Here is a 20365-nt window from a genome sequence, read left to right on the forward strand (position 1 = left end):
CAATTAAGTCATAGAGCAGGTGGTCATCAAAAATAAATTTAGAGTGTGTGATCATAATTTCCTTACGTATAAATTCAGTGGGAAGCTAAATAAGAATAGGCCTGCACTGCATATGCATGTTTTGTTTCAAAAGAAATTAAACCCCAAGGAATTAAGACTCTATAGCATGGACTGCAGCAGTAAGGAAACTGTATGTGAAAGATGCCCAGAATATTTGAGAGGAATGCACAATGTTTCTGGAATGTGCACCCTAAGTAAAGAAGCAAAAAACCCTCTGTAGCTACATTGATGAACAGCCACAAAAGTGAAGGGAAAGGAGAAAACTTTTCTTCAAATGTTTGTAGATATAATGTAACATCAATCTGGAATATGTTTTTTTAAAAGAAAAGAAAGTTTTTCATCTAAGTAACTATACCAGGAAGGAGAAAGTGACTGCAAAGAAGATGGGGTCAAAACTAAATAAATATAATTATTTTGTCAAAATTAAATAAATATAAATAATAGTCTTCAGCCAGGAAAATGATAGCAAAGAGTGGATCAGAGGAAAGGACAGTAATGAATATGAGGGTACAGGAACTACCATATATGATTTAAAGGCAAAGCATACATTAATGTGATGAAACTAAGAAAACAAGCTAAGACTTGAATTTTAATGGATTTTTTTTTAAACCATAATAATTTTTATTCTTAAGAAAGCAACAAAGAGTTACAGAGTTTTGCAAAATAATAGGCACTGCTTAAACTTAGCCTCATCTGTGCTCAGTTTTGGGTGTTGGAAGCCCAGTAAAAAAATTCTTCCTTCAAACCAGACTTAGGATACATGTCAGTAGGTGACCTGCCCTTTCACCCCTTAAAAATGATCATCTGCCCCATGTTACTGTATAGCACTGATTGGGAATTTCCAGACCTTTTCTCAAGGAGAAGTGTTTATCCAGGAAATCTCTTGTTTTGGCAGCATACAGCAATATCAGCACTGATAACTGTGATTTTACTGAGGCCTCTCAGCTCATGTTTCAGTGATCTGCTGGCTGAATACTCTAACCTAGAACAGAGGCTGTGCCACAGAGTGAGGTCCACTGTATAAATTACAATTCAAAACACAATCTGCATTTCACTGAGTTCACGAGGCTCATCCAAATATCTTGTCAGTAGAAACCAAACAAAATAAAATAAAATATAAAATCTCCATTCCCCTTATGTCTCTGCTCTCCTAAACATCACTCTTATCCTCCGAGTGTCTGTTGAATTGCACTGTTTCCTCCTAAATCATTTGCAGCTCCATCACCTCTTCCATATCCCACTTCCCTTCATTCCTGTGCCCTTTTACCTGTCTCTGCTTGCCTCTCCTCATAACACCTACAGTCAGGCAGGTCTCCTCTATCCAAACCCATCACCTTTTCTGTTTCCTGTCTTCTGTTGTCATGACTGTTTTTGCTCTACTCTGACACTTCTGATTTCCATGGCACCATAATTTCACTTCCCATTCTTCCAGTGAGAGAAAATGCTGCAAAACATGTCAGCCTGGAGTGTGCAGAGTATTGCTCTTGCCCTTCACAAGACTTGTGAGCAGCAGAAGCAAGATCAAAGTCATGAAGATCCAGAATGTGGGGTTTGGACCAAAAGCAGCTTATATGCTTTGCTGGACTTGGATCCCATTTTCCAGTTCAGATCCCTCCACAGCAATAGACCTATTTCAAAAAACACTAAATGCTCTGTTTCTCTTAATCAAATTCCTCAAGCTGAAATTCAGGAAGAGTTTTATCAGCCAAATTACAAACTTAAAATAGGACTTGCTGAACCCAAAATGAAGCATCTTACCTTTTAAATAAGCCAGCATTGTTCTCACCAAGGTAAACAGGACAGGCAAATTAATTTCCTTGCAGCTCCTAAAGCTTCTGCTGACTCTGCTAATGGATAGGACCATCAACACTGAGCTAGCTTTGCATGCACCCTCAGATTAATAAAACTGCATCCAACACCAGCCCACAGCTCTCCGCTAGTGGTAAATGTGAGATGAAGTGAGAAGCTGACATTGGCCAGGTGGGTACACAGCAGTAGGAGGGTGATCTCCACTTCTTTGTACAGCTTTGCCTATTCCAGGGTCAGGTTAACCAGAATAACCTGAAGATGATTGTGGATTTTCAGCTTTCACTTGGTGTGCTAAAGGTTAGTTAGCCAAATTTATAGTTTACAGAAGTATACCTATATATTCACGGGGAAAAATGTGTTTCTTTCTGTGTGAATTAACATCCTCTGTCACTCCAGTGTATCCTATAGCAGTACCAGAAGGAAAACGATCCAGTCTCCTAGATGTTCTATGTACACCCTGGTTGACCCCAAGAGATAGAGGTTGTGACATTCCTATCTCTGAACTCCTCCCTGAACCATCATATTTGCAAAGGTTGTGCCCTCCTTGTAGTCTGACTTGGGCACCTCCTGCATAGGGAAGAAGCAGAATCAGTGGCAATAAAGTTGGAACTGAAGTCATGCCATCTCCAGGAGCAGGGAGGTACAAGAACAAAACCCTCTGGAATTGACAGAAGAAGGTCAGGAGTGGAATAGAAGCGGTGCTTATGACACTGACAGTAAAGGTAAAAAGAGCCCAATTCATACCTAACATAAGCCACCATATCAGGGCAGCCAGGGGCAGCCACACCAGTTCACAGCATCCAAGTGGCTGATCATGTGAGAGACTGCTCATAGACTGAAATTTTTCATGGTCTCTTGTACAACCTTGAACACTGACTTACTCTGAGATCCTATTATTTTTTCTTCTTCTTCCCAAATTATCCATAATCTTAATCTTGACTTCATTTTCAAGTGCGCGGCACAAATACTGACACTCATGTGTAAAGCTTTATGAGACTTTCCAGAAGGGATCTCTAGGGACAGAAAACAGGGTAACATTAAAAAAAAAAAAAAGGAACTGCTGCTACTTCTGCTCCTGGGACCAATCCACTGTCCCCACAACTCAGACAATATGCCCCTGAGTGTGTCTGGAGAAGAAAAACATCCTCGTATGGTTAAAAATCTCACAGGGACCACTTAAGCTGTAAGTGTAGACAAGGACTAGCTGCACTCAGCATGGTTTCAGTCACCATGCAATTCATGTCTTTGATTACCAAGCGCTCAGCTCAGGTTCATCAGCAACCTCTGTGGGTAAGAGAGAGCTCCTTCTTGCATAGCCGACTCATCCCAGATGCACCAAGACCAGGGATGGCAAGCGTGGTGTGTGCCCATCCACCTGAGCCAGTTTTCACTTGGCCAGCCCAGGTGAGAAGAGCAGTGGTCCAAGCCAGCAGATATCCCAGCTCCCAGCGAGGTTCTTCTGCCTGAGACAGTAAGATGAAAGTCAGATCTCATGTCCTGAACTTGCACTTCTGGCTACGAACCAGAAGAAAGGTGTGTGAGTCAGCGCCGCTGTGGCTGTGCAGCGGCTGTAAGCTGTTGTTAAGCTGTTGAAAAAGTTCATGGCCATTTCAAAGGAATCCCACCTACCACCACACCTATGGCATTTCTCTCTAGTGCCACTGAAATGGGTTTAAATAGTGTAATGAGACAGACACTGCTGGTAACATGCCTGCTTTCTCTCATCTGTTGCCTCAACAAGCCCATTCTGTTTTTAAGTTAGTGTATTTATTAAAAAATAAACCAAATTTTAACCACTCTTCTGTGCTGTAAAGCAAGCATTATCTGTACTGTTACTGAATGGGTTGCTGAATGTCTCTTCTTTTACGGAAAAGAATAGTATTTCTTTGACATATGGTTTACAATTGCTTACAATTAGAATTTGCAACTTACAACTGCAAAATTGCAAATTCCTCAGTTCTCACTGGAGTTCTAAAAAATTCCCTTAATTTTGGCGTGTCCTTTTCTTTTGCCCATGCCTCAGAACAGGTTACAAGTCCCTAGGTCTGGCAGGCAGAAGGGCATCTATCTGTGCTCCTAGAGCTTGGCTTCACAGATGGAAACAAAGTGTTCCAGACCTAGTCAGGCCAAGTACATTAACTGCTCTCGCTTCTCTCAGGCACATGGTACAGGAGCAGCAGCCTACCTTCGAGGTTACAAAGATGCCGTTTTCAAACAAGATCCCTATTGCTTTCTTCAAGATGCTGTATTAAGCAAGGAACAGAAACATAAACAGAAAGCATGTGATGTTAGTGAGCAGTGGATGACATTTCAACAATTAAATTAATGCAGGAAAAAAAAAAAGCAGGATGTTTCAAACACAGCTAGGGAGACGAAAAGTTTTGTACATCCAAAGGAAAGTTGGAAGCAACAGTCTTTACACTTGAATTCCCAAATCCTTATCTGAAGATGCCTGAAGGGAGCATGGCAGAGGGCAAGCAGGTTGTTCAGACTCTGTGCTTGAAAGTAGAAACCAAAGTCTTTCGAGTCTGTTCTCGAGATTCAGACATGCCCGTCAGCAGCACGGGGTCCGTCCTGTGCTCCACTTGGTAGAAGGGACAATTCTTCAAGTGTTCTGACATGCACATGACATCACTGCGCTGCCATTTGTGAACTCTGGAGAAGAGGCTGCTGAACTGCCAGATCTAATATGGGAAAGGGAAAGAAATCGGGGAGAGAAAATGGGGATGGTGGTAAAAACAGAAGCAGATTTTAATTATCTATACATGCTCACAGTGGGTGTGCATTACTCATACTGGACAGGCTAGTGATTGTGCAGGCCTGGCATAAACAAACATGGGGTCTGTATTGTTATGTATCTCATAGTTGCTGTTTTTTTCTGCTTTAGTCATCACCTGCCATTTTTAATGGGGAAGTCACTGACACCATGATTTTCATGGTGTCAATCCAGTGCAGAGCATGAGGAAATTGAGGACACCTGACCACTGCACCTCTACAGAAAACTCCATCACATGTGTGGTGTGATCCAAGATGTTTATAAAGCAAAGTGACCGCAGCATGCTTATGTGATATGTGTCTCAAAGAAACCTGACAATATAAAGACCTTCCAAAGCACCTCTTGGCAACTACAAAGCAATTACCATTACAACACTGTTATTATTCACCCCACTCCAGAAAACTCTGGGAAATATAAGGTTAAAGTTATTACTAGAGGACATACAAACTTGTAGAAAATAGAAATGTGCAGTTCAACTTGTTTGAACTTCTTGTTTGCAGTGATACCACGCACCACTTAGTGATATACTAGCATCTAGTGATACGACCACGATTAAGTGACTTTAATATTTGCTGTATACCATTAAATCAAATTAATTTTTAAAGATTTCTTCTCCATAAAAATGTTTCTTCCTCAGGAAGAAGGATAATATGTGGATGTGCCGTGCTGAAGATTGCCTGACCCTGCCCTAGTTCTAAGTAATAATAGCTATGATACACAGTAGTCAAGACATTTGGAATTACAAACAATGTTTTCAAGCAGAGTCTGTGCATTGGAAACAAGATTACTGTGTGGTCAGTACAGACAGCTAACATGAAAAGGGTTAGAGAGTCCTTAAATTCAATGCTGCTGGTTTGAAATTGTACTACAATAACTGAAGTTACTTGCTCTATGATTGGGTGGTTAGAATGTCTTCCTTTTACTGAAGGAAGTCACATCCTCCAGTAAATTATTTCAGTGGCTAATTCCTGGTTTGGATTGGGCTAATTCAACTTGCAGCCACCAACACTTCGTTACACAGATTTTTGAACTCACCATGCTTCATGTTTCCTCTTCAAAGAGAGTACTTTATCTTAATAAGAAGTCACGAACTGCTATGCTACCATTTGATAAGAATCAAGAATTAGAGATCTACAGGGCTCTGCTTGAAAGCCAGGTCCTTAGATAATTTCTGGGAGTCTCTCCTGGATCTCTAAATTCTTATTCCTAGATCTCTGTCTTGTCTGCTTGGTCAAGCTGAAGTGCATCATGCTACTCTTTCAGTTTTATGCGATGGTGGACTTGACAGTGTTAGGTTAATGGCTGGACTCAATGATCTCAGAGGTCTTTTCCAACTTAAATGTTTCTATCACTATACAATTTGATGTTAGAACAGCCGCAAGGCTATCAGCTAGAAAAAACCCCCTGTAATAACTAATGTTCAACTAGGACTTAGACTGAGTTGTGTTTATGTATTTCTTCCTAAACAACCTAAACAGCCAATAAGGGTAGCAATTTTCCAGTACAAACAGTGGGAGACCAGCTTTGCAGAAGGTGGTTCCCTATACCTATGCTGCTCCCTCACTCATGGTAATCCTATAAACAACTAACCAAACCTTGGGGTTTGATGTGAATGCCTGAGCCCCTTTCACAGCCATCTCTCCTTGTTCTTTACCTTTTTGGCATTCTAAAGCATTTTGACATACCTAAATTGGCTTGTAAAGAATAAAAAAAGTATGAACATCAAGTTCTTCCAAAATCCATTGGTAATGCTTAAATATCAGGAATTCTTAGTTCCCAGTGCCTAAAAATGGTGCACATGCAAATGGGTTACTCAAGACAAGCTTGGGTGGGGACTTTCTGCCAGTCAGAAGATGTCTAGTTACACCTTCCTGCCTTTGCTAGATGTGCTGCACTTTCCAGCCCTGCCCCTGACAACAAACCCTTGTGCAAATTCACAACCTCATGAACCTTCCCCACATCTGCATGCTTATCTGCAGCTTTTCTCGCTATTCTTATGTTTATCTGATGAGAACTCTTGTCTTTTTTTCCCAGTGTCACAGTCACTTGCCTTTTTGCGAGCTTTCCACGAAGTACCACCATGGGAATATCTTTTTTTCTCCCAGACCAGCAGGACCATTCCCCTCTCTTGAAGAAGAGTGGCACAGATGTCCCTCATGAGCACTGACACTTGTGATAGTTGAGATAAACTGAAGCTGTCCAGAAATCCCGCAATGTACTTGAGCACTTCCACTGGGAGACTGCTCAGCAAGTCCTTACTTCTTCCTCGATGATCCACTGTGAAATTGCACTTTCCTGGTTCAGCAAGAAGGGTGTCCACCTCTGGCTTAATAGCAAATGTCTTGAGAGGCTTGCTGTATATAACCTTGGCCTTAAGTCCATCAGGGCGGAAGTGATTTTGAACAAAAGGACATCCCAGGTAGGCCAGTGGGCAGCGATGCTGGAACCATCCATCCAGACATGACTGGATATCAGCGTGCACGTTCTTGAAGTGGGATGGGAACTCATCTCTCCTGAAGAAATGACTGCAAGTGAACGTGAAAGCTGAACTGCTTTTGTTGTGTCTTCTGGTTACGCAATCAGTGTAGAGCTCCATGTGGAGTTCTTGTGGGCTTTCTTCATCCAGAACATCTGCTAGAACAGCATTGGAGGAGAAGGGCTCCAAAGAAAAGCTGTATGTCTGTGTTGCAAAATCCACAAAGAGTCCATCGATACCCCTTGCTTCAGAGATCTCATGGCCTTTCAGCTCTTTTTCCAGAGCACACAGCAGTGTGGCTTCAACTATATTTGTCTTAGGTAGTTCTTCTATGTTTATTCCCAGTTCTGAGGTATCCACTGACTTGTCTGAAGTTGGCATCTTGTGGCCCAGTGCATCTCCTAGTCGTGCTCTTTTGCCACAGTAACTAACTGGCACTTTGAAGGTGTAAACAGTCTTCACCTCCTGGGCTTCCAAGTTCCCATAGACAAAGTCTTTTTCTTTGGGAGTGCAAGCAGCCATCTGGCCAAAGCGGATGAGCATTCCACCATGATGCACCAAATACATGTTGTAATCACCTACACCAACTTCCTTCTTCAGCCTCTCCAGGACCCCGTCTTGCCAGGGAGCCATTCCTTTCAGTTCTCTACCTGGTGTTACTTGTTCAGGCTTTTGGTCCTTTGCCTCTTCTGCACCATCAGGTCCTTCCTTTGCCTTCTCTGTGGAGCTGGCAGCATGAGAGGCTGGTGCTGTCTTCTTGGAAGCCTCCTCTGTCTTTTGTCCTGTGCTGGCTGCTGAGCCCACAACCTGGCAAGCCAGGAGCTCTTTGCTGAAAATGTTCTCCCAGGTTTTGTAACTTCCCAGGTCCATTCCCTCTTTGTCCTTTGCCAGCTCTTCACGCTCACGTTGGCTGAGCTCCGGCAACTGGTCTTTGCCCTCTTGGGAACCACAGGCGACTCCCCCCACAGCACCTGCTTCACCACCCGTGGCTTCATCCAAAAGCTCTTCCACTTCATCCTTTTTCCTCCACTCTGGAAACAATTCGGCTATTTTCAAAGTCCTGAAAAGTACCTTCTGGTCTCTGAGTGCCAAGGCTGTGTCCAGACACTCTTCATTTAAGGTCTCCTTCATAATATTTTTGTGGAGGGTGGTGTCTGAATCCACGTTTGGCCAGCGATTCCACTCCATCGAGCAGCAGACAACACTGGCTGGACAGACCTGGAGGTGCTTCCCCAGCTTAAAGCGGGCCATGGAAAAAGGGCAGCCATAAGCTGAGTTGAGACAGGAGACCTGCTCAAAGGGACAGAGCAACTGGTGCTCCTCCTCCTTGCACATGTGGAAGGTGGCCCCGCAGTGAAGGCGGCAGCTGATCACCATGCAGGAGACGGAGATCTCAATTGGTGCGCGGCAGTGCCGGCTGAAACATCTCTCGCAGTGTCTGTGCTGCCCAGGGGGAGCTTTCTGGGCCCGGTGCTGTGTGTAGCAAAGACAAGACAAGAGTTATTGCCTGAAGGAGCAAAGATGGCCACAGACCCCCCATGCTCGTCCTTGGTTTCTACACATTAGGTGCTCACATGCACTCCTAGCAGGAATAAGGTTGTGGGCAAATGACTGCCAGCTCTGTACAGTCACATATCAGCTCTGATCCCCACAGTACAGCGTGGCCTGGTAGCAGCACAGATATAGATAAGGTCCTCACTTGTTAGCCCAAGCAGTCAGGGTTTGGGAGCGAGTGGTTTTCTATCCCAGTGTTTACACTGGGTCTTTCTAAACCAAGCTGCTGAAATCAAGATTGCCAGAGGCACAGTGAAGGAGCATTCCACTTCCTCAACATTGAGTAGGAAAAATTACATTCCTTTTTCCTCTCTCCCACAAAAACATGAATGTTGCACAAACGAACCTCCCTTTGCTCTACACCAGCAAGGTTGAGAGTGAGAATTATCTTCAGGATACCATTCCCAGTGCGGAAAACAGCCTGGGTAAACGCTAATTTGCCTAGGCTTCTTTACTCTGCTTTCCTGATTTACCTTTATGCCCCTTGATGATGCCTGCATGTTGTGGAACAGAGACTGCAGGGAACTTTCCTTCAAGCAGGTTATTTGCTACTTCCACTTTATTCAAAACCTGGAATAAAGTGATGCCTTGGTGTGAGTTTTGGAGTGAAGCTCCAGAGTGTAATGGAGGCTTATTGCAAGGTTATACTCGCTCCAATAAATCCATTTTCTTTTTTTTTTTTTTTATAAACTGTCTTTCACCTTTCTTCCCTTTGCTACCACCAGTGAATGCTGATAGGAGGAAGGAGAAGATGGCAGGTATGGTTTATTCCATGCTCCTCTCCATACCACCCTGTGCAGACAGGGCAAATGGGAAGCGACAAAGGTCTAATCTCGACAGGGCTTTTCCCTTCACACAACGGTGCAGGGGAGGCCAGCCTGCTCATGTTTTTCACATGGTGTCTCTTTGAGAAAGAATCCATTTTTCTCCCTTTGGGATTTGTTTTAGATCATGATCATATAAAAACTGGTCACCACTGCTCTGCTTTCTCTAGTTCACCTTATGTACTTCTGACAAGTCAGTGTCAAACACTGCCTGGTACTTAATAGGTGACCCTAAGCTGATCACATTTTAGATCCATTTTATGAGGGTGTTAGTGACACCACAAGGGGCCAGAAAACAGAAAAAGAGGTCCCAGGCAACAAGAATAAATAATACTAATCTCTGTTTCATAAATTCAGCTGCCACCAGGCAGCTCCATGAATTTAAAATTTGCAACCAACAGACTGGATTAAAAGAACAAGTTGATGTGCCAAACCAAATGTTTCAGAAATTTAAACGAGTTTATTATATAATTAATATATGTTATATATATTATTTACATGTATTAATTAAATGTTGTCTTAAGGAAGACTGAATTTCTGTTCTCACACTTTCATAATAATGTGGCTTCAAGTATAATCTTTTTCTCTCCTCCCCTTAAAAACCTTTTCCTGATGTCCAACAGCAAAAAGCAGAAGTAAAAGAACATGATAAAAGGTTATCACTACCAGATTACTATGTTTGTGTCACAATGAACCACTGGCTTCAGTTTAATTATTGCATTTCTCATTCTTCTCCGGTCAATTAAATCAGTTTAATGTAAAAATAATGCACTTACAAGACCTCCTTCAAAAAGATCTCAGTTCCCCTTGCTCATAATATATCTACTCTTGCAATAATTCCAGATAATAGCTGTTAATCCTTCCTACAAATGGAAAATCAGTCCAACAGTCCAGCACAGTCCAACAGTAAGTGAATGGAGATGGTGGTTATCATGAGGCATGCCTCCTGTTGTACAAAATTCAAGAACATATGAAATGAAATTCTGGGTCAAACCAGAGGTCCATCCAGCCCTGAAGTTTTCTTCAACAATGTCTGTAAGAGATGTGGTTTAGGGGGTCCTTTCCCCTCACACACAGTTGTTGGATTATAGAACTAGAGGCTGCTCAGTCACTGCTTAGAGCTACTTCCCTGGATATCTTCAACAGGGTATTAGTAACTTGGCCCAAAGAAGAGCAGCTGCAAGCAGCAAACTCCTGACTTCTAATCTCCTGCTCCTTGCTGTAAGGGCTGCATTCCACCTTGATTCAGCCCACCGTGAGTCTTTGTGGAAGCGGAAAAGCTAATTATAAGGAGGAACTGGAGTTGTGTTTTCAAATAGGACACAGAGTGCTGTTCTTTCTTTGTGAAAACGGGAAAAAGATTTTTGACAAGTCTTCCCATCACATCTTCTATGCAGTAGGAACTACCATAGGTCCAGTAGACTCTTGTTTGGCTCTGAGAAAAAACAGACATTTGTAGCAAAATAATTAAGACTTTGGGTTCTTTTTAGCTAAGATTAAAGAGAACACAGTAGTGTTTACCTAGGTGTGAGTGCTTTTGCAACCCCAGGCTTAAGTGACCTAGCCCTTAGGAGAGCTGTGCTGCAGAGGAGATGGGCTCAGGCTCAAGGAGAAGAGATGCTATGTGAAGCTGCTCCCCCTCTTTCATGAAGGTACTGTCTTAACTTGCTGTCTTTCACACTTTCACACCCTGGCAATGGAAGTCACAAGAAACATTGGAGAAGGAAAGATGTCTGGTAAAGGTAATGCTCCTGGGATCCTGCACTAAAGACCACACACTCGTGTTTGAATTTGACGTGTATTAATTACTCAACACAACTTTGTTCCATCTTTTGCAATTTCCAGTGCTGATCAATGCCTGCTTACAGCTCCTAGTGAATCAACCCCATTCCCTCTTGGCCCTGCAGGATAAAGGAACACACCCTTGGTGGTCCCTTTACTCAGAGACTTACACTCTGAAGTATAAGGCTCAGGTACCTTCACCTTTGCATGGAAAGAGCTCCAGACAGTGATGCAGAAAACAGTATTTTGTAACTGCCCATTATAACATCCCTGCCCTGTCTTGGGAAGTACTGGCTTCTGCACAGGGGTGACACCAGAGTGCAGGCCAGGGTGGCCTCAGCCACATCCAGCCCTTAAATACACGTGGTTCAGGGTGGCATCTGTCCTGATTTAGGCTGTTTGTTACACCTACATTTATGTGGCTCAGAGAAGCAGGAGACACAGATAGATTTATTTCATATTGGCAGCATCCTTGCTGCTCTCATTCTTGTAGCATTTTGCTGCAAATATAATCTCTAAAAATAGTCCCAGTCATGACTTGCATAAGGTCAGAGGAAGGCTGGCTACATTACACTGCAATAAAAACACGAATGTATTGTGTGAACAATACTTTCCACTGCAAAAGTAACTCTTGGGGAGAAATAACCGATAAATAAAACTACATCAAAGGCACAGGCCTTATTGTTCTCCAAAACACAGAAAGGACTGATTGCAAAGTTTCTGGAGAGGAGCCTGCTTTCACATTGCTGTATGCTGAAAGAAACCCCATCTGAATCACATGTAGAGAAAGAAAATATATGCTTTGTTTATGAAAAGAGACCATATCAGAGCATTCAGATGCAGAGTCAGTCTTCATCATTATTCAGGTATTTTTTTGAGTTTATCTCATCTCTAACTTGCATATGCTGTTCTTTTCAGACAAAATATGTCTCTGTCTCTCTTCTCATTGTTAAATCTGTGAAGCTAGAGGACAGGAGGAAGGGACAGAGAATTTTTTCCTGATATTTATCAGGGTTTGAATGCTGCTTCTATTCTGACATGCCGATAATCAGGAGCTTTGTATTTTAATTGATGATCTAGCTAGCTCTGTGATTTAGTTGATGGTATTAGTGTCAGCACACAAGCTACAACTTTCAGAACCCTCAGCAGAAAGTTTACAAATTTTTTCCTCGGTAAGTTTGATACATAACATCCAGAGGCAGGTGACACACAGATATGTAAGGTGATGAAATGTTTCTCTAAAGATGTACACTTCTTGTTTCCTTGCAACTTGCAAAATCTTTTAAGATCTGGGTTAGAAAAAAAAATAGCAAACCAGAAATGCTAACTTCAATCATGTTCAAGCTACTGTGCAAGAAAGGATGCAAATTACAGTCCACAGTCTGTCCACTTCGGTAAATCTTTATTTTTAGACTGTCAAGACAGCAAATCAAGTAAGGCTTAAAAATATACAGCTGCTATTTTAACTGCAGCTATGTTTGTATCTGGAGCAGATCTGTTCAGTGACAATAACTGACAGTTTATAAACCAATTACGATTTGTTTTCAGGAAATAAACATTTAATTCAGTTGCAGTCAATTAGCCAAAATAATACAAGTGTTTTCTTATTTGGTACATGCTGTATGTGACTGATCATTTGACATACTAAGGTCATACATCATACCTGAGCTCTTTGCACAGAATCAAGGGATACCTCCCATTTTGAAGAAACATGAAAAAGGGCCACTCAGAAACCCCAGATAATGACCCTAATGAGTGCCTCTGAGATGAGATTTCGAACAAACTTAAAACAATCTTGTTAAATTTTACAACAGGATAATGAGCTCTTAAAAAATCTCAGGAAAATTTGCATCCAAATGCTGGAGCCAAGAATGATAAAGTTACATATAATGTTACAAAAGAAGGAATGTGAATGCTTTTGTTGAATATATAGGCAGATAGGTGATGTTCTCTATTTCTTTTAATCCTTGTTACCGAGTATATCATGTTTATCTCATTTTTATCATATTGAAATCTCGAGGTAAATAATTAATTAATAACAGAGTTATTAATTTTCTTACAGGGTTTTTCAGTATATTTAATATCTTAGATCTGAGAGGGTTCACAATCAATAAAGAATTTATCTTTGCAGTACTAGAGGTGCCCTTAAGGTTGAAAGATACTGTTGCTTCTATTTGGCAAATATACAAATAAGGAATAGAAATATGAAAATAACTAATATTTCATATAAATTTATATAATATTTTATATATATATATATATATATATATAATATTTTATATAAATCACTATACATGCCAGTCATGGAGATGTTCAGGTTCTGATGTTTCACTTGCAGCTGATGCATCCTGCACAAAAACCCTGGCAGAGCCTGCTGCAGAATTACATTTTCTAGGACACCATCTAAGTCTCCTTAAACTAGACATTTTCCTTTCGTGCACCATTCTTCCTCAGTCACTACTTCTTAACAACCTGGGCAAGAAATCAGACTTGGGTCTCCTTTGCTAAACAGATACTTTTATTTTTTAGAGCTGAGGATGAAAACACTATGATTTCACAGAATATTCTGAGTTGGAAGGGACTCACAAGGATCATTGAGTCCAACTCTTAAGTCATGGCCCACATGGGGATCAAGCCCACAACCTTGGTGTTATCAGCACTATGCTCTAACCAACTGCACTGCCCATTGGAAACCATACTGTACTGCATTTGTACAGGAGCCTAGGTCCTCTTAAGTCCTGTTCTTTGATACAAAATAAAAAGCAAATCCAAGCATGCCACCACCTGGAATCACAGTGACCCCTAAGTAAGTCAAACCCCACCCCTCAACACCGACAGCAGGGACAGCCTGGGTGACCGCCTTGGCATTAGGCATAGCAGGTCACTGTCCTTCTGGCACACCTGCTCTGCAGTTGCCATTTGGACTGATCTTGCACATGCATGTTGCCAGCCAAGATTTAAATGAGTCAGGCAGTGAATATGGTACAGCTCAGGGTAGGTGGAAAGAGAGAATAAAAGGTATAGATGAAATTGTGATCAACAGTGTTAATAACCCTCTAGTGAGCATGAGCAAACTCTAGTTTTGAGGTGACCTTGAAAAAGTTCACATGGATTTTACAGAGGCACTTTGATTCCAGGGCAATCCTGGTGAACCTCAAATCCTCAGTATAAAACGTGAGGAGGGAAAAGGTTTCCCAGGAGACAACTGACCTGTTAGATAAACCCAAAGGTGGAAGAATGAAGCTGTGACAATTATGGAGATACTCCCTCTATTTTTTAGCTGGGGATCATCTGGCTGAGGCTGTGATGTTTCATGGCAATAGCCACTAGTTCAGACTTACTGAACAGGTTGGAATTAGTTTTTACTGAAAAAAACACTTTAAAATTTCAAGGATGGAGTAAGTCCACAGTATAGTCCATCAGTTGGGCAAAGACTTCAATCTATGTTCCTTGCTTTTCTTCCAGAGCACACCCGCTACTCAGGTTCTCACAGCAACACATGCAGGACATGCAGGACCATGGAGCTCAAGAGAAGCTGTTACACCATCAGGCCTCCTCCCCACCTGGAAAATCTGTGCTGCACACAGGCACCAAAACTTGCTCGTGCAATTTCTGTTTGGTGAAATGCACCAGCACTGGTACAGGAAAAACAGGGGAGAGTTTGGAGTAGTGAGGCACAGATAACACAGGGCACTGCTGGTGGAAACCTCACCCTGCACTCCCCACTGTGAGACCTGGATCAGCAATATTTCGTGCTCCTCCCTACTTGGTGCAATGTAGCCATAGCTCAGCTAAGACAAACCCACTCAAAAATTTCAGGTGCTGAAGTGGTCCCCTGAGCTGGTGGCATGGTGCAGGGTAGCCCAGAATCAGCATCTTGTGCTGGGCATGTTGGGGAGTGATGTGGGAGACAGACAGGACAGGAGGCTGTAACATGGAGCTGCTCTGCTGCTCCTTGGGCATGGGAGGGGGCCCTGTGCTGTCCTTGGTAGACACATGAGTCAGGCAAACTTTTACTTTGCATCAGTAACTGGGAAGTCAGTTTGGTCTTGGTTTGAGTTGAGCAAGTGCTTTAAAACAGTAGGTTCCAGTCTAGTTGCAGTTTGAGGGAAAAAAAGGAATGGCCCAAACCATGGGTTTTTCTCCTTTGGCTCAGGTTCTATTTTACACTCCAGTAACAATCTCATTAACATACTTTTCTGAAAACTTACTGAGACAATCTAGTGAATGGCTTTAAGCAAAACATAAGGCAGCCCAAGGCAGGTGCTCAGTTCAGAGAATTTCAGAGCTATTGGTTAAGGTGTAAGTCATAAAAAAAACATAAAAGAGATTCATGAATAAAAATTGTTAAGCAGCCACAAGACTAAATGGTACAGTAGTACCTGTAACCCTTGTAATTCTTACTTCACCATTCATTCAGTCTGGATTGCCAACATAAAGTTTGCAGCCTGAGTCTACAAAACTCATTAGATTTTAAGTCTGAGCATTTTTGCTACAAGATTGCTCTTGCCTTTCCCCTAACCCTTACTGTATCTCCTTGTCTTACTTCTCTTCAGAGTTTCCTGAAAATTACAGAGACTGAATTTTTGATTTATCATCTGACCCGCTGCTGAAGCTCCCATGTTACAATCAGCATCTTAGTTTTTAAAACCCTGGATACAGTACTGCAAACTACAGCTAATTCACTGAATATATTATGGAGGGTTTTTTTTTTAGAGTAGTATGTTGCAAAAGTGCTCACAGTTACCAGCTGCCTCTGTTTTAGGGTGTCATTTAAGACATCTCATGGTTATTCTACTTCATCTTAATTACTAAGGTTGTTTTGAAGATGTCTTGATTTTCACAGCTCAATAGAGTAACCATTACACTGCATAAGGTCTGTCCAGTAAAAACTCCAACTCTATTTAAAAAACCTTACCTTGATCATAGAGCCCCTGTGTGTGTACCAAACACTTGCTCTCCTGGTTGTGCTCAGCTGGGCTGAAGTGAGGTGGGTGAGGGAGAACTGCAAGCAAAGAAAGAGAAGAGAACAGAAGGACACGGAGCAAGCCCAGGCAGAAACATCAAGTAGTTTTGAGATGTTAAAAATAAAACCTGTGCATGTGACCATGTAGCTCAGCTTACAGAGCAGTCTCTTTCACTGTATTTGTTAACACTGTCAGTTCTGGAGTGGTATTTCACAGACAAGATGAGAGGCAGAAGCAATAATACTCTGTGCCCCCTGTAAGAGAGGAGATCAAAACCCTTCCCAGAGCCGTGTATCAGCTCCTTGCTGCTCTCTGATGGTGGTTTTCCCTTTACAACTTAATTCCCCTTGGTGCTCACACCAGTTTGTGGTTTCTGCTGTCGGAATTGTCACCCCATTTTCACCAGATTCAGCAGGTGGTGCAGACAGCAATGGCGGGTTTCCAATCTGCCCACCAAACAGGGTGGACAGAAAAGAGAGCAGGAACATCCCAGAGCTGAGCAGTCAGGTAGATCTGCTTGCCCACCTCCTGGGGACCCCCAGGAGACTCCCCAGCTCATCCCTCCACTGCACAGGGAAAAGGTTCCACCAGCCACCAAGGGCAAGCCTCAGGGAACAGCTCCCAGTGTCACCCTTCCTCAGCCAAAGCTGGGGAAGCAAAGGAGCAAAGGAAAGCAGTTGTGTTTTACTGCCAGCATGGACCCACGAAAGCATTTTGTGGTGAGTTTTATGGTGAGCATTTCATACTGATAGTGAGTACAAACAGCTACTATGTGTCAGTGAGGTTCAGGGATGCACATGGGGCAGGCACTGCTTTTCCCTGGTGGGTGCTCACCTCATCTGGCTGCAGACACCTCTTGTGACCCTGCTGCCATACGTGGCCACCTTTCACCGCCTCAGAAACACAGAACCACCCCTTTTGGCTGTGGCAGCTCTGAGATCCTAAGTCCTGATGAACTTGTTACTTTGCCTTATCTTTCTCTTTCCCTATCTGTGATTCCCCAGTGACTCTCATAGTTTGAAACAGTCCAGGCAACTGTTTTCATTTTTAGGGCTGAACAAAATGTCAGTGGGTGACAACCAAGGCTTGCTGGTGCCAATCGCAATTTAGTAGTGCTAAATATGGTTAGCAGTCTGGCTCCGTGGCCTTTTTTAGAAAGGGCTGTATTATCGTGATACCATTTTCTGGCATCCCACTGCACTGTGGAAAATGAGAGCCTGTAGTAGTATGCCTAAACCCAAATTTCACCCAATCACAACGTGATCGCTGATCTGTTTACCCTGTCCACTCCCACCCTCATCCCCCCAGTTCAGGGTCACTCATTAGCCTTTAATGTTGTTGTCATCTTTAGAGGTTGTGTTTAAAAACATGCTGGGGGTATGACTAGCTTTTGTGTGAAGTAAAATTCTTCTCAAAGTTCTGTATTACTGGTTTCGGAGTAAACACCCTGTATTTGAATTAACCCAGATTACTAAAATACTCAGGATTTCAGAAGTTGTTGTCAGAAATGAAGCCACCTTCTGTCTTAATTTTACCAGCACCTGATCTCAGCCTGGTTTTAGATCTCTGTGTTTTCAGACAGTCTGAACTGGTGCTTTTTGCTCTTCCATGCATTGCTCAGTGATCACACAGACCCAGACAGTGTGGACCTGTCTCACTCTGTTTGGTACGCTGCCTCACAGCCACGTCTAACACAAGCCCACAAGTTTTGCAAACCCTTCCCTGCAGGTGATGACTTTAATCAAAAAGGCACCATGTGTGGTGGTCTTTTAGGGCAGGGTATCACAAGACACGCAGAATGAACATAGTTCTCCGTCCCTGAAAATGTGTACTTGGTAGAGAGAAGGGAGCAGAAGAGCAGAGAGACAGGAAACAGGAATTCATCCTTGTACCTGCAGCACACCATTGCATTAGCTTAGCTGCACCTGAAAGCAGACTTTTATCAAAACAAGGAGACTTTGAAGATCTCTGCTGCCACCCTTATCTGTGCTAATTTGATTCAAGGTATCTCAGGAATGCCAACCAATACTGTAACCAGACCTCCTGCTGCAGTACAGATATGCTTAGGTAGGATGCAAGAAACATGAAATCTCTGAAAGAAAAGTGTAACTGTCATTTATTTTTTTGTGCAAATGCTTTGGGAGAAAGCTGTTGCCTGTCTGCTTTAATCTATCGTATCTCAATTCTATGTGTAGAAATGCCATTCTTCTATGTGAAGCCCTATGAAATATACCTATGTACATGATATGGATATGTATGATATATACAAATATACACATCTACTGATATGGGAAAATTGGGTGATATCTGGTAGCCTGAGAGAGGTGAGGCCTCTGCAGCTCCATGCCCCCATGCAATAGCCTGGTTGAGCTTGTATTTCCCAGTAGGCACATGCACAAATCCACATATACACCTCTCGAACATGGACACAGATTACACATCCAGCCACACAGAGCACTCACACACAGTGCCAGTGGCCTCATCCCCCCTCCCCCCCAGTTTGGCTGAGCAGGATGGAGGTGTGCTAGTGAGCATCCATGTATATTTATATATGTATACACACACACATGGGAAGAGTCTCTCCCTCCAGCAGCTTGGCTCAGGTTGTCTGCCCAGTAGTTGCCCCTTGATCCCTGGTACCCTCTGGTATCAGGTACCCTCTGGTACCCTTGGTCTCCCAGTAGTAAACTCCCTGTGGTGGTTTTGCCCCCAGGGATCCCCAGGCCTCTCAGTCTTTTTGGCAGCTGGATGGGCCTTCTCTGGTTACTCTGGGAGCTGTCTCCTCCTTCACAGCCTTTTCCTGGCTCCCAGGCCCCCTTGCTGGATAGTTGTGGCTGTTCACACTCACCTACATGCCCATGCCCAGTGCTGCTCCCGGGGCACAAGTCCAAGCTGCTGGCACTTGGATCCCTCCACACCATTACCATGTGGTAATGAAAGGCCCTCACCCAGGGCAAATTGTGAAAGAAGTTTAGTGAGAAGACGGGACAGGCTGCACTGATAAGGTGCAGGGCGTGGCCAAACCATCACAAACCATTTACACACTATTGACCCTTTTTATTCCCATGTCCCATGCTTGTTTCTCCACAAGTCACCTAAATCCCTTCTGTTTCTGCCCTGAACACCCCTTAATGCATCCCGTGCAATGCCCAAATGCTCTTCCCCTGTATCCCATTGTGTGTCCCACACCCCTGAAGACAGTGACACCCCCAGTCCTAAAGGTGCTCTGGGGCTGAGGCTCCCCTGGCAGGGGGCTGGACAAGGTGTCCCTTCTTCTGAGTCCTTATCTGTGTTTTCCAGCTGCCCACCCTCGAGATGGGCCTTTGGTGGGCTGATGGCTCCTGGGATGGGCCCGGCAGGGCGTTTCTTGGGCTCCTCCTCCTGCCATCCTGTCCTCCTCTGTGGGTGTGCGGGCCGGATTGTGCCACACAATCCAATGTATGCGGCTATCGCATCGTACTCCGTGGCTGACTGGCAACTTATGGCTTTCCGTGCCGTCTCTGCGGTCAGCGACGGCCGCTGTGTCTGTCCCTGTCACTGCCCCCGTGCCTGTCGCTGCCGCGGGACCGCCCGTGGCACCGCGAAATGGCTCCGCTGTTCGCCGCACCCGCAGTGACGCGCTCTGCGGTGACCCCGAGGCCACGGCTATGGAACCTGCATTAACTACGGCGGAAATATGAGCCCGCTGCGTTATCCCGAGCTGTAACAGCCCCCGGGGCATCCCTGTCACTTTCACTGCCTCCCGGTCCGAAGCTCCCTGCCGGCGGCGCTGGCGGGCGGCGGGTTACGGCCTAACACTTCCCTGCCTTTAGCGGCTGCTGCACCACTGCGGCCACCGCCATCCCCTTCGTGCCCGGACTCGCGACCCGCCCTCCCGTCGGCCGCCACCGCCGCCCCTCAGGCGTGGAGGGAGGGAGGTGGCTCCTCCTCCCCGTCCCCAGACCCTCCCGGGCGCGGCGCCGTCGCCCGCTGAACTACAACCCCCAGCATGGTCCGCGGAGGGAACGGTACCCCTGGCCAGCGCGGGGGCGCGCGCTGCATGCCGGGAATCGTAGTCTTCCCCCGGGGACCGCACCGCCCCTCATGAGGGCGCCGCCGGTCTGCCGGTCTCGCCGGA

General features: G+C 44.1%; 1 protein-coding gene across 4 annotated transcripts; it reads right to left on the minus strand.

Moving 5' to 3' along the window:
* Positions 1–647: 647 nt before the first annotated feature.
* Positions 648–20180, minus strand: FBXO40 (F-box protein 40). Of its 4 annotated transcripts, none has more exons than XR_007903390.1 (4): positions 16200–17058; positions 6696–8594; positions 4055–4553; positions 648–3332 (listed from the first exon to the last, which is right to left on the minus strand). XR_007903390.1 is itself a non-coding variant. In XM_051780719.1 (4 exons), exons 2-4 carry the CDS (start codon positions 16206–16208, stop codon positions 4356–4358), a joined length of 2106 nt encoding a protein of 701 aa, XP_051636679.1. In that variant the 5' UTR covers positions 16209–16286; positions 19097–20179; the 3' UTR covers positions 648–4355. The 4 variants fall into 4 exon arrangements, 3 of the variants coding, with proteins under 3 accessions (XP_051636679.1, XP_051636680.1, XP_051636678.1); XM_051780719.1 differs by adding an exon at positions 19097–20179 and having other exon boundaries at positions 648–4553; positions 16200–16286; XM_051780720.1 differs by lacking the exon at positions 16200–17058 and adding an exon at positions 19097–20180 and having other exon boundaries at positions 648–4553.
* Between the last annotated feature and the right edge of the window lie 185 nt (positions 20181–20365).

The sequence above is a fragment of the Manacus candei genome, unplaced genomic scaffold (assembly GCF_025592945.1).
Source record: "Manacus candei isolate 608988 ecotype Guabito, Panama unplaced genomic scaffold, ASM2559294v1 h1tg000014l, whole genome shotgun sequence".
Taxonomy (NCBI): Eukaryota; Metazoa; Chordata; class Aves; order Passeriformes; family Pipridae; genus Manacus; species Manacus candei.

What these genes read in the sequence shown, in the direction of transcription:
- FBXO40 (XM_051780718.1), bottom strand. Translation starts at nt 16,391, where the DNA reads ATGGTCACATGCACAGGTTTTATTTTTAACATCTCAAAACTACTTGAT. An exon ending in ACAGGGGCTCTATGATCAAG is followed by an intron (nt 8,595 to 16,199) that starts GTAAGGTTTTTT and finishes TGCTACACACAG; the next exon opens with CACCGGGCCCAGAAAGCTCC. An exon ending in CGTGGAAAGCTCGCAAAAAG is followed by an intron (nt 4,554 to 6,695) that starts GCAAGTGACTGT and finishes TTCCCATATTAG; the next exon opens with ATCTGGCAGTTCAGCAGCCT.